General features: G+C 33.9%; 1 protein-coding gene across 1 annotated transcript in view; it reads left to right on the forward strand.

Annotated features, from left to right (window-relative positions):
• Window positions 1–18,672, forward strand: part of LOC127836373 (dipeptidase 1-like) — a 220,028-nt gene that overhangs the window by 163,282 nt on the left and 38,074 nt on the right. The window contains exons 2-3 of the mRNA XM_052362986.1: window positions 16,713–16,860; window positions 17,138–17,270. Coding sequence (XP_052218946.1) covers window positions 16,713–16,860; window positions 17,138–17,270 — 281 coding nt within the window. The remainder of the gene's footprint in view (window positions 1–16,712; window positions 16,861–17,137; window positions 17,271–18,672) is intronic.

Genomic DNA, 18,672 nt, shown 5'->3' on the forward strand with positions numbered 1-18,672 from the left:
GTTGATATGTCGATGCATTCTTATTTGTTATTTTTGCTGTTTGTCTAAAAATGAAAAGTACATTTAATTATTCAGGTGATATCAATACGTTGTATGTTCTATATATTATGTTCAATTAGTATGAAACATTTATGGCTTGAGAGTTGCATATAAAAGTTTAATGACAATTCTTTGAATCATTTTAAACCTGGCGGCTAGAGCGAAATGCTCATTCGTTGAATTCCCATTAGCGGTAATTGTAGAGGACACTAGAGAATGCTGCTTTCGTTGTATCGACAATACCGTGTACAGTAGGATAAAATACCCTGAATATTGACAATCTGTTGAGCGGAATCCTGTATCCCCCAACCCATTGTTTTGTTTTTGTTGAACTATACAATCCAGTGCGATATATTGATGTTTCAAACTCTGCAAATATTCGGATTTTACATTTCAATTTTTTGAAAAGAGGTTCAACAATGCACTTTCTTTTATTTAAAATTGGTATTTAACATTGTCATACAATGACTTTCGGAATTAAACTACAAGCGGTAATAGTGCTTTTAGGTCAGTTTTTAAATAAGTGCTTTTGGAGACAATGGTTAATTTCTCCAAGGTCATACAATTATTCACTCACTCACTCAATCAATCCTCTTAGCGCCGTCTGGTGCTTAAGGCGACTGCAAAGGGGCGCCACTTTGGTCTGTCAGCTGCTGTTGCGGAAATAATCACGGAGGTGAAAAATGGCCTGTAAATTTTATTGTTCAAACATATATCATAGGCTGCCTTTGTTCATGGTCATCATTGATTTATCCCGATCTTAAGACTATGGTTTATTACGAGATGTTTTATAGTATACTAAGCAATGTTTCTTTAATCATGTCGATTTAAACAACAAAAAACATGCAATTAGATAAATATCAGCGAGTATGATATTGCTGGTACTGATAGTTGTTTTGATGATGATAACCATGCATATCATCATGATTTCGCTGTTGTTGTTGATGATGATTATAATGAATGCGATGATGATGATAATAATAAGGATGCTGATGATAATGATGATGACACTAGTTAAACTGCAGGTTGATAAAGAGAGTTTGCTACATGTTTTAGCTTGACCATGTTTCTTCGTCTAGAAAACAGATTATGTGAACATGGTCAGACCAAAGATAAAACTTTTTGAATTTTACTTGGATAATTGCACAGTGTAGAGACGATTGGCTTCCAGGTTTAAATGTTAAGCTTTAATATAAGTGTTGTTCTGTGAAAACTGGGCATAATGCATGTGCGTAAAGTGTCGTCCCAGATTAGCCTGTGCAGTCCGAACAGGCTAATCAGGGACGACACTTTTCGCTTAAACTAGATTTTTGGTAAAAAGGGACTTCCTTTAAGCGAAAAATACCATTAAAGCGGAAAGTGTCGTCCCTGATTTGCCTGTGCGGACTGCAAAGGCTAATCTGGGACGACACTTTACGCACATGCATTAAGCTTTCTCAGAACACGACTCAATTATAAGTGTTGTCTTATTAAGTGCAAACGGTCAATTATACTCACATGGTAATTATGTATTTAAGGATTTCAATTTAAGATTTCATTGTTATTTCATGAGATATCACATGAAACACAAACAAATAATACGTACATACGTTTTGTTTAATTATTTCTAACAGCTAAATAACTAAATGTTATCTTGTATCCAGAAGGCAAAAAAACAAACACAAAGATATGCCCTCTTTATTACAGCTAGACAAATGTGCAATTTGTATTTTAAACACTCAAACAATTAGCTTTATAACTCTATTGTCTCTGTTAAATGTATCGCTTAATAACTGCGTGCTGTCTTTGAACAACGGTCAAATAGCTAGATAACTGTTACATCTGTTAAGAACAGTGAACAAAGTATCACGTTTTATCTACAGTCAAATATGCTACCAACATATTTTACCAACATCAAGTCCATTCGGGACTATATATGTACCTAGATAATTGTTACATCTGTTAAGAACAGTGGACAAAGTATCACGTTTGCCTCGTTATTTGTGCTTCAAGGTGCATGTGGATGATATATTGTATTTGAGAGCTTCAAGTCAACATGACTAGTTGTGCATGTGTCGGAAAACCTCATTGGAAACATGTTTGTCAGCAGCAAAGGGTCAATGTCCGTAAAGACAATGTCTCTGTCCTTCCTGTTCATGGAAGAAATACGTTTGTACTAGTGGTCGAGTTGATTTTATTCGTACTACCAGTACTCAGTAGGTATATTGGTTAAGGGGGGAATATTGCACTTACAATTATATCACTTTATCCACTGCGTATTTTGCTCTGTCTGTCTGTTTATCTGTAACAAAACGTTTCGAGACTGTAACTCCAACTTATTTTTTTGAAGGGAAACATGATATACATGTATTACGTGCACGAACCTCGGGCTACCTTCAACACCAAGGTCCATGTTTGAGGTCAAAGTTCTGTTAACAGATGTAACAGTTATCTAGCTATTTGACCGTTGTTCAAAGACAGCACGCAGTTATCAAAGTTCATTTTCAGTCTTTTATCTTCAAAATAGGAATTGTTTCATCTATAACTTGTTAATCGTTATGAGACGGCAAAAAAACTAAACACTTATATGGCACAATTGATAACGTATATAAGCCGTTTTTTTAAGCACAAACATCACATTGTTACAGTCAATACCATACTTTGAGATCATAAGTCAAACTTCCTTATACACATTGTCGATTGATCTTCGTCAGTGCCAAATCGGTAATCAATGCAAATTTTAGCTCTAATTATTTAAATAAAAAAGGAGACAACTGAAGACTTGTTTGTTGTAATGAGTTAATTAATCAAAACACTGATATTTACCGTTTTTATTTAAACCTTTTGTACGTCAGTCTGGATTCACATACATAAAAAAGCACAACCATTTCGTGTAGAACAGAAGACCGTTTAGTAAATTGACCACTGTACAAAAATTTATGACTCCACCTCCCTGTTTATCAAATTTTGTTTTTAAATTATTTGCTGAATAAGGTTTAACATTTAAATTCATCTAACATCTAATACATATTTAAAGCTAGCCATGAGTACAAAACGTAAAAGGTGAGCGTGTCTTGAATAGTCTATGTGCGTCTTCGTATGTCGTGCGAAGTTCAAACTGTATCTTTTAAAACAGATTTTAAGCTAACCTGAGCACAAAGTTTTCAGGGTGAATTCTTATGGTTCAGTCTATTTTTTTACACGTCTAGAAGCCAAATTGAAAATCCAACCTTATCTTCGAATATGTGCCACGTGTTTTCAAAAACAAGGGCACTTGGTATTATCTTACAAAAATCTAATGACAAGTTAAGGAGCCTGATTTATGACTCAATCTTTATGAATTATTTATCTAGCCAATATCTAGTGTAAGTTTAAATCGGAATTACGTGTGTCTAAAAACTAGGTCAACAGGTCAAATCTTGAAAAACGTCTTTACTAATATAAAAGCCATACTTATTACTAAATTATGATAAAATGTGGTCAGCATTATGATTTTTTTTAAATATCTAACACATAATTTTATCTACGTCGAGAGTGTCCAAAACTAGGTCGCAATGTTAAATATTAGAAAAAAAATTAAAACTCTCGAACAAAAGCGTTGTTTTAAAACATTATTAATATTGGATACACATTCAAATTAATGACTCAATGATGAAAGATATTGCATGTTTCTATTATTAACGGATAGTTGTCATATAGTGTGCTGCATCAATTATTTCTGTAACATTGTAAAAATGACATTCATGTACGGAGAATATACTAATTGAATCAATTCCCTTTATGGCTTAACAAGCTATTGAATTTCCTGCGGTGTTCTCATAGGAAGCGATTCAACCGTAAATGTAAGGCCAATGGGAACAACAAGAGCTTAGGTCGGGTACTTTAATTGAAATGTATTCGTGAAAATTTCCCTTTCGTTATCAGAAGCTATTGTTAATTTACGGTCATGTGTACTGCTAAGTCATACATAATGATCAAAATACCAGATCAGGGTCTGCGCTGTTTCTGTAAGAAATATTTTTAAATATACTAGACATCCCTAAATTTGTAAATAAATTGACCCAATTTAAAAGGATGTGAGAGTCCGCTAGGCATAAATGGGTTAATGTTCGTCTTTGATGCTCTTATATTTGCAGTTTAACCCATTATGCATAGCGTCTAGAAAAATTGGCATTGGAAAACAGCGTAGACCCAGATGAGACGCCGCATGATGCGGCTTCTCATCAGGGTCTGCGCTGTTTCTGTAAGAAATATTCTAAATATAGAAATATATATACTAGACATCCCTAATTTTGCAAATAAATTGATCAAATTTAGAAGGATAGGAGAGTCCACTAGGCATAAACGGGTTAAGCTCACTATGCCGTGTGTGCAGGTTTCAGTATCAATCAATACATTGTTCTTTTTGAAAGCTGTATATGGTGACGGTGGTTGGGTGGGTAATAATCAAGTAACCAACACTAATTGTGCAGCCTTTTACAAATGTGGCTTTACGAAAAAGAAACACCATTAATTCCTTTTGCAGACGTGACATAACAAGACATCATTTGTATCGTAGTGATACCATTTTATTTCGTGTGACTGACGGAAGGTAGGACGAAATGACACAATGTCATCAGGTAAATGGGGCGAGAATCGGGTAAATTTGTATAGGTATATATTTACGCTATATGCAGCATCTATATTGAAGGCACATGCGCATACAGTTAAGTACAATAAATTCACTTCGCTCCGATGATTTGTTTTTTCAGGTAGTAATTATCTTTTAATTTTATGATATTTTTGATGAACTATTTTGGGTATGTGCGAGATCTAAAGAACTTATAATCCGAATCGTATGATACTTTATAGAAAATGTTCTTTAGGTTAAACGTGTGAATATTGTGTATGTTGTTCTATCCATGCAGACAGGCACACACAAAAATGCAAAAGAATAACGATATTGGTGTCAATAGACCCGGTACAACTCAAACACTGCACGAGGCAATACAGAGTTGACATAATGAATTTAATAATTATATAATAATTTCACAAGTTATTACAATTTTTATAAATCAGAGAGGTTGTCACCGTTTCGTTTAAGTGAATATAACTTTTTATGTTAAATTGTAAAAAAGAAAAAAGAAAAAAGGAGCTACACGCAAGAATCACATAATAACTGGCGATATTGATGTATTTAAAATACATCTATTATAACAACACTTAACAAAAGTCAATCATACACTATACAAGCATAACACTTTTGATGAAATTGCTTAAAATTCCATATTTTTGTCAATTATCACATTTGTGAACTTAAGCTTAAATAGTTTGGAAAAAAGAATAAGAATTCTCTGTGTACACATGACCCTCAAAAGAGGAAAAAACATTTTATTGGGTTTACAACTGAATTATGGATATCTTCTCACTGAACGCATGCAGAATGTTGTTTGGCACTGGAATCCCATATTGTTGGCAAGCTGATGTTTTGCGTTCTGGACTCCGGCACGCACAATGGAGGAATGCCATGACATAATTGTTTTAAGAACACGTTTCATGCATAATTATTTTGCCACATTTAAACTCTTCAAAGTTGTACTGCGGGACTGAATTGTTCATCTCTGCTGTTCACACTTTACTGAAGAAAATGTTACTGGCCAACCAGCGCATTTTTGTTTACCTGGAAGTTGTGTTTTTCATTAATATCCGGTTTATTTTCTGAACATAGACATTATAAGATGTTTGTATGAAGTTTAAGCTATATATTTATAAGGGTGATATGGTGTATTTATTATGAAAATATTGTGCGGAAAAAATGTTATACAGCCCCTTTTGCATACGAGTTGTTAAATGGCAAATTGACAGTATTTCCCATGCATAAATAAGTAAGCTATGTATCCACATATTTTACCAACATCAAGTCCATTCGGGACTATATATGTACCTAGATAACTGTTACATCTGTTAAGAACAGTGGACAAAGTATCAAGTATTTACAGTCAAATAAGCTAGATGAACAGAATAATGTCTCCTGAAATATGTTTACAAATAGATAAAAGATAACCATGCCCAATCGCAGTGTTTCTAAAAGTCACAAACGCTAGACTTCCTTGCCTCGTTATTTGTGCTTCAAGGTGCAAGTGGATGATATATTGTATTTGAAAGCTTCAAGTCCACATGACAAGTTTTGCATGTGTCGGAAAACCTCATTGGAAACATGTTTGTCAGCAGCAAAGGGTCAATGTCCGTAAAGACAATGTCTCTGTCCTTCCTGTTCATGGAAGAAATACGTTTGTACTAGTGGTTGACTTGATTTTATTCGTACTACCAGTACTCAGTAGGTATATTGGTTAAGGGTAAATATTGACATCACTATATCCCCTGCGTATTTTGCTCTGTCTGTCCGTTTATCTGTACCAAAAGTTTCGAGACTGTTACTCCAACTTATTTGTTTTTCATGATATGTTACGTGCACGAACCTCGGGCTACCTTCAACACCAAGGTCCATGTTTGAGATTAAAGTTCATATTCAGTTCTTTATCGTCAACATGGGTATTGTTTCATCTATAATGTTTTAATCTTCATGAGACGGAAAAAAAAGCTATACACTTATATGGCACAATTGATAACGTATATTAGGCGTTTTTTTAAGCACAAACATCACATTGTTACAGTCAATACCATACTTTGAGATCAAAAGACAAACTGCTTCATACACATTGTCGATTGTTCTTTGTCAGTGCCAAAAAGGTAATTCATGCAAATGTTCGCTCTAATTATTCAAATAAAAAGGAGACAATTGAAGACTCGTTTGTTGTAATGAGTTAATAAATGAATACACTTGTATTTGCCGTTTTATTTAAACCTTTGGTACATCAGTCTGGATTCACATCAAAAAGCACAACCCTTTCGCGAAGAACAGAAGACAGTACAGTAAATTGACCAGTGTACAAACATTTATGACTCCAACTCCCTGTATACCCAATTTTGTTTTTAAATTATTTGCTGAATTGTGTTGAATATTAAAATTGATTTTATTTCTAAAACTTATGTTAAGCAAGCCATGAGTACAAAGTGGTAAATGTGAGCGTGTCGTGTATAGTCTATGCGCGTCTACGTATGTCGTGCGAATTTAAACTGTATCTTTTAAAACAGATTTAAAGCTAACCTGAGCACAAAGTTTTCAGGGTGAATTCTTATGGTCCAGTCTATTTACACGTCTATAAGCTAAATTGAAAATCCAATCATATTTTCGAATATGGGCCACGTGTTTCCCAAAACAAGGCCACTAGGTCTTATCTAACAAAACTCTTATGACCAGTTAAGGGGCCTGATTTATGACTTAATCTTTATAAATTATTGCCAGAAGTTTAATTTAGCCAATATCTAGTGTAAGTTTAAATCTGAATTACGTGTGTCTAAAAACTAGATTAACAGGTCAAATCTTGTGTTTTCTAATAACAAAGCCACACATATCACTAAATCATGATAACATGTGGTAAGCATAATAACTTTAAACATATCTAACACATAATTTTATCTGCGTCCAGAGTGTCCAAAACTAGGTCACAAATGTTACATCTTAGATAAGTTTGTTAAAACTCTCGAAAAAAGAGTTGCTTTAAAACATTATAAATATTGGATACACACTCTAATTAATGACTCAATATTGATATATATTGCATGTTTCTATTATTCACGGATAGTTGTCATACAGCGTGCTACATCAGTTGCTTCATTAACATCGTAAAAATGGCATTCGTGTACGGAGAATATCTTAATTGAACCAATTCCCAGTATGGCTTACCAAGCCATTGTTTGCGATCGGTGTTCTCATAGAACACCATGCAACCGTATGTGTAAGGCCAATGGGAACAACAAAAGCTTAGATCGGATACTTTCATTGAAAGGTATTCATGAAAATTTCCCATTGCTAATTAATACATAAAGATCAGAATACCAGATCAAATTAACCCATTTATGCCTAACGTCTATAAAAAAAAGCCATGGCAAACAGCGTACACCCAGATGAGACGCCGCATGATGCTGTTTGCTTAAAGGAATTTCTGTAAGAAATATTCTAAATATAGAAATAAATATACTATACATCCCTAATTTTGAAAATAAATTGATCCAATTTAAAAGGATGGGAGAGTCCACTAGGCATAAATGGGCCAAGCTCATAGTGTCGTATGTGCAGGTTTCATTATCAATCAATACAATGTTCTTTTTGAAAGCTGTATATGGTGACGGTGGTTGGGTGGGTTATAATCAAGTTTTCGACACTAACTGTGCAGCCTTCTACAAATGCGGCTTATATATATATATATATATATATATATATATATATATATATATATATATATATATATATATATATATATATATATATATATATATATATATATATATATATATATATATATATATATATATATATATATATATATATATATATATACTATCCAGGGTACGTTACTTCCACCTGTGTTGCAAAGTCGCAATTACAATCAGGGCAAAAGTGAAATCAGGAAAATGAAACATATATTAAAACAAGTATGCATGATGCAATTCCATGTAAAACAAAATATCGTACAACACAAAAATATCTTACCGAACTCATGTTCTCTTTCTTTGTTTAAGAGGATATTGTGTTGTTTGTACTACGTCATCAATATATGCGTACTTTACGAAAGAAGCCGAGGAACATCGGAGATAGCAAAAATGTACGGAAATTACAAAGTTGTAAACATTTCTTCAAATTATGGAATGGGTATATCTTCCATAATGCTTGACAACGTTGCACCTAAGCTGAGTTATTATCATTGTTTATGCATAAGTAACTAAAATCCGGTAAAAATTAGACCAGTTTTTATGCATAATATTAGATTTGTCAACTTATACGAGCCTTTAGAATGGCGGTCGAACGAATTTTTGTTTTGATTTAGAAATGCATTACAAATTTTCTCGGAATGGGGATTTTCCTCCTCTTATTACCAACAAAGTCATAAAACGGAACATTATGAATTAGTTTTTTTGTCTCTTTTGTCTTTAGTAACACTGTTTAATATTGTTTGTATTGCATTTTAAGGAATAATTTTCATCATATCGTACATGTAACACCCATATAAATATTATAATGAATATAACTGACATGTAGGTGATTCTATGTATAGGATTGCATGTACACAATACATGTATAATTTATCACAGGAATGAGATGTTTTATAGACTCGTTGTTTCTGTATTCCGCCCTGGATGTTAATTTCGAAATGCCACGTGGGCGCTTAATATACTATACAATTTCTATGGCCCAATACATATTGCATTTCCAACTGTTTATATTTATTGGGTGACTTTGATTAATGAAGCACTCAAAATAATTTACGCCTTACATAAATATTTTACAAAAAATAATGACATGAACATATGATAGTGTATTTGGCCTGTTCTGCATTTGACTGAAATTCTAGAGTCCAATATCCACTGTGTTAGTACTTGAAGAGGAAGCTAGAAATACCTTAACTGCTTTCATTTTTAATCAAACCCATTTAACTTATGTATTTAGTTACTTAAGTCTTCAGTAGAACAATTAAATTGAACGTTTGTTCACTCTTCATGTGTAACTGTTTTTTTAAGAATATAAACGTAGATTTGCAATACGCAGACATTCTACAGGAATACAGGAACTCTATCACATCATTTAGTTTACACAGTCTATTTCATTAATCTATTTTTTTTTCAAATTGATTTAATTTTATTAGCATGATTTATATATCAAATCAATACCTATACTTAAGGTATTCATTCAATAAATGAATACATGAACAATAACATTTCACCGATTTCATACAATTAATAAATCCATATACGACTATACGAGAAATAGATTGCTTCCTCCTTTATTAAAAATTCATCTGAGCCACAAGTATTTTTATATTTCACTATGCTAGATGCTTTATTGCTGAAATAATATTGGTGGTGGTGGTGGGGTTTTACTGTTCATAGACTTTCTTATTCAGACTTTTGTCAATTTTACTTCATTTGTCTTATTATTGAAACTCAAAACTTAAAATAGTATATTATAGACCTGTTAATGTGTGTCGCCCTTTTGAATATTATGATCGTGTGACTTAAAAATCCCATACAAACTCAAAGTCAACGAAGATTTCGTACAATATTTCGAAAAATAAAGTTAACACATAAAAAAGGGCTCCTTATAGCAATAGCCAACAATTTAACACTAGATGTGGTCTGGTAACATAGATTTAACGCGATACAAAATGTTCGTTTTAAGTTTTGTGTGTGACAATATATTCAATGTGAATTTCTAGCGACGATATCCGAACATTTACGAGCGAACGTGAGATTTGCTTCGGATAGCGTCGGAAACAAGACGTTTTTCTCATGAATACGTCGTTCTAACGACGCTGCCCGCAGCTTATGTCTTATGTGACTTCTGGATAACAAGACGTTTGACGAATTACTTTCCGAGCCCAACACTAAGGTGAATGGAATTAAACCGTCGTAAAATTGAATGACAATGCAGAGCAAATTTCTTACAGTGGTGTCCTCCCTTATTGTTACCAAAAGGCAAACAATTCGCAGCAAACTTGCAGCGGTTACCTCCCCTGCTGTGCCAGTACACCTAGCATTGTTCTAAAAGTGGAGATTATTTTAGACAATAATAGGTATTATAATTTATATCTCTTAGTAAATACTATTAATACAATAAAGACAAAATAAAATGAAGTTTTGTTCGATAGTTTATTTTTTTCTTGCTTTTTAACCCTCACAGATTTGCAAAACTTGACAATCAGCATTACAAATTATGGTTTTATAACTTCATATATCAGTCTTTGTTTTGTTAGTCTACATCAGCGACAGGCTAATTCGCGGAGACCAACGTATGATACAACGTAGCAATAAAACGAATACATACTGTCTGTTTACATATTTTAACAGGATTAACGATCGAATCACTGGGATATAAAGTTAAAGCACTTCAAGTTTACGTTTTACTGAACGCGGGTCAGTCGTCTCGATTAGGCTGAGTTTGTACTTTTACAACACATAAACGTTCAAGGTGTTTACATGTACTTTGTTCAACTGATATACCGTTTTTAACCAGGTTTTCCGAAGGAAAAAACTGGTTATTAGATTGGCGAATGCGGGCGGGCTGGCTGGCGGGCTAACTGGCGGGCTGGCTGGCGGGCTGGCGGGCGGGCGGAACAAGCTTGTCCGGGCCATAACTATGTCGTTCATTGTCAGATTTTAAAATCATTTGGCACATTTGTTCACCATCATTGGACGGTGTGTCGCGCGAAATAATTACGTCGATATCTCCAAGGTCAAGGTCACACTTTGAGTTCAAAGGTCAAAAATGGCCATAAATGAGCTTGTCCTGGCCATAACTATGTCATTCATTGTGAGATTTTAAAATCATTTGGCACATTTGTTCACCATCATGGGACGGTGTGTCGCACGAAAGAATCACGTCTAAAAATAGATTTTTTTTAACTTACAAAGGGGGTTAATTTTGTTTGTTCATTTCAAAAGTTCAGTTTGAGTTTTCTCCCTTTATCAGATTTTTTTTTTCACAATGAAAACCTGGTTTTGTGACAATTTTGTCCCTTGTTTTGTTTGTGTTTGTGTGTTTGTGTCGGGGGGGGGGGGGGTTCTGACAGCCTCGTGAATGCATTGAAAGTACATGTATTGTAGAAGGATACAAGAATGGATAAAATACAACTGGAAAGCCATTCTGAGTCTTATCTTGATTATCTTTATAAGCATTCCGACCTATTGTCATGCAATAACAGAGCAGCACATATACATGGGCGATCATTTTAATCCAGCAGTTAATTGCAGTTAAAGTGACAGTCCTTACTCAACTGTTAATGGCTAACGACATTAGACACGTGTGGTCCTTGATGGAATTAACGGATCAATTATCTACCGCCCAGTATCGGCAGCCGGGCGAAGCGGGACGGTGAAGTATCAAAGAAATTTTTTCTCACCTTTGCCAACCATGGGACAGTGATTCGCACTTCGAGATAAACCACAGTAAATACATGAAAAATCGAGACTCGGGAGTTTTTTATTATCGAGATATCAAATTATTCGAGATAACGAAAATCAAAATATGCGATGTTGAATAATGTAGATAAAGAAGGAATAAAGTTGGGACATTGAGCTTACCTCGACATATCAAGAAAATCGAGATATGCGATGTCGAGATAACGAGAGTAGACTGTAAGACATTGAGGAAAACAACATAATGTTTTATTGATTAAAAGCCAAAAAAGTGTCAGTATTATCATTAATTAAAGGGGACTTTCCACAATTTTTTGCATATTTTTGAGTTTGTCATTAAATGCTGTATATTGATAATTGTAAACATTGGAAATAAATAGCTAGATTAAAAAAAATCGAGAATAAAATTAAAAAAAGAAAAAAAGGTAGCCCTCAACTGGGCTCGAACCACTGACCCCTTCAGTCCTGGAATAAAAGTATGTACCATTTAGACCACTCGGCCTTCCGCGCTCATGCAATGTACAAAGTATTGTATACTTTTTATAAGCAATCCTCGTAGTTAAAAAAAATATAACGACAACAACAGAACTCTCAAAATTATTCAGTTGTTTCGCGTTGCAACGCTTTATAACTTTTAGGTTTTTAAATCGTCAAAAGATGCATATCTTGGCTATTTTAGAGCATACGGCATAGTAAATGTTCAGTATTACTGTTTCCTCACAAATATCATAACTAAAACGACAATTTGCAAATCGGAAACAACTTTTGTTTAATTTTGTCAATCTACCAAAACGTGAAAAGGCCCTTTTAACATAACGAACAATGTTAACGTTGATGAATAACAAATTTGAATAAAAGTTCGTATGCAATGGTACCTGAACATCAACGAAATCATACCTTATACATTCGCATATACTGTCTATGCGGTTAACCCATTTATGCCTAGCGTCTAGAAAAAAGGCCTTGGCAAACAGCGTAGACCCAGATGAGACGCCGCATCATGCGGCGTCTCAGCAGGGTCTGCGCTGTTTTCTTAAAGGAATTTCTATAGAAATAAATGAACTAGACATCCCTAATTTTGGACATAAATCGATCCAATTTAGAAGGATGGGAGAGTCCACTATGCATAAATGGGTTAAAATTTCATTGATGTTGGATTGACGTATTCTGTTAGAAAATGACCCACTATTATCCTGAGATTATTGAGATAAATATGTTCATATGGAACATGGACACACCTTTCGGTTCTGCATCACATACCATAAAGTCAGTATCGGTGTGTCAAACACAGTTGTTCCGACTTTAAGTAAGCTATTTTGTATATTTTATATTATAAATAATTTAAATACATAAACGAATTTTGGGATTTTAACAAAATCAATTGGGTTATTCATCAGATAATCATGTATATAGTTAAAGGTCCACGGGTTATTATTATTTTTTTATTCTCATTTAAACAATTTTATAATGTTTTGAATATTCATAATTTATTAAAATAGCAAGAAAAAGAGAGGAACACAAAGATGTTACTTTCTCCGGGATTAAAACCGTAAGTAAAAATAAGTGCGCTACCACTGCAATATGCGTGCCTCAAAACAGTGAGTTATATTCTGTATCTTATTGTATTTTCCAAAGTATTGAGGAAACGCAAAAAAGCTTGATTATTTACCGATTTCAAACGATGATTATTCATTAATATACCAATAATGTTATTATTTTTCTTAAACACAAATGTTGTGTTTTCAACACATTTTATTACAAGACTGGAAACAGAAACATATATGAAACATATGCTTCACAATTAAAGTCATGTACGTTATCTAATTAATTTTAGACAGTGACATACAAAGAAATACAAATCCAACATAACTTAAGTCATACGTTTTCTATATAATTTTAGACAAAGACATACTAAGAAACTTACTTGTTAAACATAATGCAGACATTCATTTTTGGATATGATATTTTGTTTTTAATCTTTGTTTTACTTACCGTGAAGAAGTCCCTTTAAGTAGCTGTATGATATTTATTGTATGTTCTTACATTAAAGCACACAGTATGGTGTCTTAAATATCACTACATTCGTTTCAAGATAACGGATTCATTTACCAACCGTCAATATAGCAATGTTGTAATAAAGCTGTAATTAATTTTCGCATAGCTGCAAATTCTATTTATCGCTTTGTTCATTCATATGCCTGCATCTTTGAAAAAACAACAACAATACTATCATCTTTTTAAATTGTCTTTTATTAAAAGTATTTGTTTTCTTTTTTAACAGAACATAGTGTAAGCTTTCGAAACGATAATTTTGTTCCCACGATTCATTTTTACTTAAATCTGTTATACAGTGTAACACACATAACAAACATTTTTTATATCGGGACGATATCCACCGATGTGAATACCGATATCGGGCCGGTATGCAAAGATATACCGACTCGATATAACAAAATGTTTGCTTTGTGTGTTAAATCATTGTAACTACCGCCATACACAGCTGTGTAGTCAGCACATGCTAATCAGTATGTCTTTTATCCGCCTCATCTTGAATTTCGTTTAGACGAGACTGCCTTTAAACGAACATTTATAAAAGCGTTAATTGTCGTCCATGTTTAGCCAGGGTAGACTGCACAGGCTAATCTTGGACGATATTTAACGCACATTCATTAAGCCCAGTTTTTGCAGAACGCGTGATATTAACTAAACCGCGAACGTTTGTACTTTTATATTTCGATTGTTTTCGAAGTACAATGTACGTGCTAAACGTTGTAAGAATATTAATTATTGCAACAACAACGTAACAGACGCATGCATGCATGAAAACAATAGTTGTTTTTTTGCTAAACAGAATGGTATAAATTAAGTAAATACATTCTTAAGAGAAACGTACAATTTTAGTCATATATATTAAAACGTTAAAGGGACCGTCAGCCACAAATGACGAACACAGAAAAGTATTAAAATACCGTATTTTTTACAATTATTAGTTTATAGATTAAAATATCACAACTGGTATATTACATTACTTGAACAAAGTTCATATTTTCAGTATATTCGGTAATACATTTCGATACACACTATAAATAACGCAAGTAGATTGATCATTATATATATATATATATATATATATATATATATATATATATAAAATATTTACAATTCACTACGCATGCTCAATTTGCATTCCTGGGTTTACCACGTGACGATGACTTGCGTTATTTATAGTTAACCGGTAGTTACCTGGTAGAAATACCCATTAAAATTGTATTACCGAATATACTGAAAATATGAAAACTTAAGAACTTTTTCAAGTAATGTAATATACCAGTCGTGATATTTTAATCAATATAAACTAATAATTGTAAAAAAATCGGTGTTTTAGAACTTTTCTTTTTTTGTCGTTTGCGGTTGACGGTACCTTTAAAGAATAAGGTACAATTCAACAATTCAAACTTCTCGAAAGTTTTGGTTTATATTGTAAACATTGCACAGGCTGTTGTGAACTGAAGATATCGGTGTCCGTATTCAAAGCCATGCTCAAGTCACAGAATTGTTCATTTGGATGTAAATGAGAATATCAAACCGTTACTGTTAAACCAGGCACACGTTTAGATTTATGAAACTTAAACACGCGCCTGAAGTCAACTTAGTACAAGTTTACATTTAATTAACAAGTATTAAAATAAATAAGCGTTGCGTTCGTCTGCGTTCCTTATTGAAATATGACATACATTTGATGAGTGTTTTTTATGGATGCTAACGGCGAAGTGTCTTACGTTAATACCGGTAGTACGGCAACCGTCTCCACGCGTACCGGCCTTTTCGGTGATTCCCGGAAGAGGATGCAGACGCGTCTCCTATACGGCGCCATCTGTGTGCTCAGCGTCATTGTGGTGGGGCTTGTCATTACGCTGGCGGTGGTTGCCTCTAAAACTACAGGAAGTAACGGCGCTGAGACGCCGGTGACCGGATGTCAGGCCGGCGGCGCATGGGATCTACCAGAAGTTGATTGCTCTCATGCTATTAGTGATCTGGACAAAGCGAAATGCGTCTTTGACAGCTTTCCATTAATTGACGGGTATGAAGATACGAACATATATTATTATTATTTGTATGTATTTTGTTCAATTGTATTAGTAAAGCCTTCGGTGAGAAATTACTATCACATTTGTAATAAGCAAAATCTTAACAAATGCGTATAAAACATTTCATGTTTAAAAAGAAATTTCAAAGATTTTCCTGAGAATATCATAACAAAATGCGTACTAGAACTCAAATTATGAAGAAGAAAAGACAGGTTAACCTGGCCCCTATTCATAATCGTAGCATGTAACAAAACACAACACTAAGTATTTAAAGCCAATGCATTTTTCTAGAATATGCGCGCAATTCTCGTATTACATACACTTTTTATTTCATTTATTTTTCCATGTTTGACATTTACATTGACACCTGTTATATTTGCATACATAAAACATCGGTAATATGACATAAAAGGCACATTCATTCAGAATTATTATAAGTGGTACATACAAATAGAAAATATATTAGAGTGCAATAATTCATTTAAAAAATGACGCTCAGACAACAAACATTGTCAGTGTGCACACACGCACGCACACACGCACGCACCCATGTACGCACACCCACGCATACACAAACCTATTTACCTATTACAGACATAATGACCTACCATACCGTTTTCGACGGTTCTCCAACACTTCCGTTTACGGCGTGGACCTGACGGCTGACCTCCGGCATGTCTGGAGTACGAATCTCTCGCATACCGACATACCCCGACTTCGGGAGGGAAAACTGGGTGCACAGGTGCGAATCACAATTCTTACGAAAAGTATCGGCGCATGGAAAGAAGTTGTTCGTATTTTGTGGGAAGGGGGGTGGGGCAACTTAATTAACATCAAGTGTTTATTATGTGCTCATCAACATTAATTGAATTTTATTTTATTATCTGCACGTGAATTATTAATAGCCCAGTTGCATAGCTTTGGTGGTGAATGCATTGTGTGGTGACACTTTTAAGTAAGGCGAAACACTTGGTTTATTTTGGTTCATGAACGTTTCGTTATATTCTTTCCTTTCTCAGTTTTGGGCATGTTATGTCCCCTGCAAGTCCCAGTACAAAGACGCCGTCCTCCTGTCTTTGGAGCAGCTTGACGTCATCCGGAAGTACGTCACGCGTTACTCTGACACCTTCCGGTGGGTGACAACGGCGCAAAGTAGATTTTCAACAGTAGATTAATTGTGTTACCAGTGTCGAGGGTCCGCTATAAATCTAGTATTTAAGGTGATATTTGGTTACACATTCTAGTGAAAACAAGTATAATTATAATAATTTCCAATAAACTACCATTAATTACTCTGGATCCCAATCTTGTACAAAATTATGAAGACACTCATCAGAATTAAACGCGTGTGTCACATTATTTTCAATAAACCAAGTAAGACAGTAACCATCAAACAATTACATTTACACTAGCGCATTCAGATTGCAACTTATTAATAAGTTAATAACATATACCTATAAAAATGTTGTGAAATAAGGAACGAGTCGTGGTGGAAAAAAAGGAGAGTATCGATGTGCATGTATTTGTAAAATATATTTGTAACGTTTTGTATGTTTTATATTTTTTTAATTAAACTATATATGTAGGTGTTCTTAAACATTTCACGTTGTTACACTCCAATATCAGTGATTAAGGAATCAGGGGCAAGTCAAGAAATTAGGCGCGAATCATAAAGAGGCAAACCGTCCAGCAGGCGAGTCATTACATTACCGTAGTTTGATAATAAATCTTACTTTTCGCTTTATGGTATTAGCTGGGCTGATTATTGAAAAAATCTTTCACTTAGTGATGCAAGCATAAACTTGTGCATACATTACCTTTAGGTACCCCTTTCTTCAAAAAGCACGTTAGCCAATTGGCGGCATTTTTTTCAAGATGGCCGCCAATACTCTGTTTTTAGCAACAAGTACAGCAAAAGAGACTATAAAACTCATTTACAAGAAAGCATAAGACAAACACACATATATATACCCTCCTTGTGCAACTTTAAAGCGTATAAAATAAAAAAAATAAAAATCAATTAATTTATATATTTTTTAATTTTTTATATTTTGTTGCGCCCCTACGTTCGTATTATATTGAGGCGCTTGGATGCGTGCGTCTGTCCGTCTGATATTACTTGTGGCCGTTAGGTGTCTAAAACTAAAACATTAGCCCCATACTTGTGTTAGCCACTTAAGGTTAATTCCGTCTTCTATTTTTCTGTGACTCTTTTCTTTTACGTGCTTTTAGGTGGCTATCGAAATTAAAGTAACATTTCTATTCAAAATCAACGAAAACTTCGTACAATTGTTCGTAAAATAAACTTAACCAATGAAAAATCAGTGTTCCTTATGGCAATTGCCGAAATTTCAACGTCAGATGTGGTCTGGTAAAATAGATGTTTGTAGATACAAAATGCTCGTTTTTATTATTGTTTTGCATATCTATTCATACGACACATGAACACTCCAATGGTGTTAGTGTGTCGTATGAATAGATATATTCGCGGGAATTAATTGTGGCCACAAATGAATAAAAACGAGCATTTTGTATCTACAAAAAACTATGTAAT

This window comes from Dreissena polymorpha, chromosome 6 (assembly GCF_020536995.1).
Source record: "Dreissena polymorpha isolate Duluth1 chromosome 6, UMN_Dpol_1.0, whole genome shotgun sequence".
NCBI lineage: Eukaryota > Metazoa > Mollusca > Bivalvia > Myida > Dreissenidae > Dreissena > Dreissena polymorpha.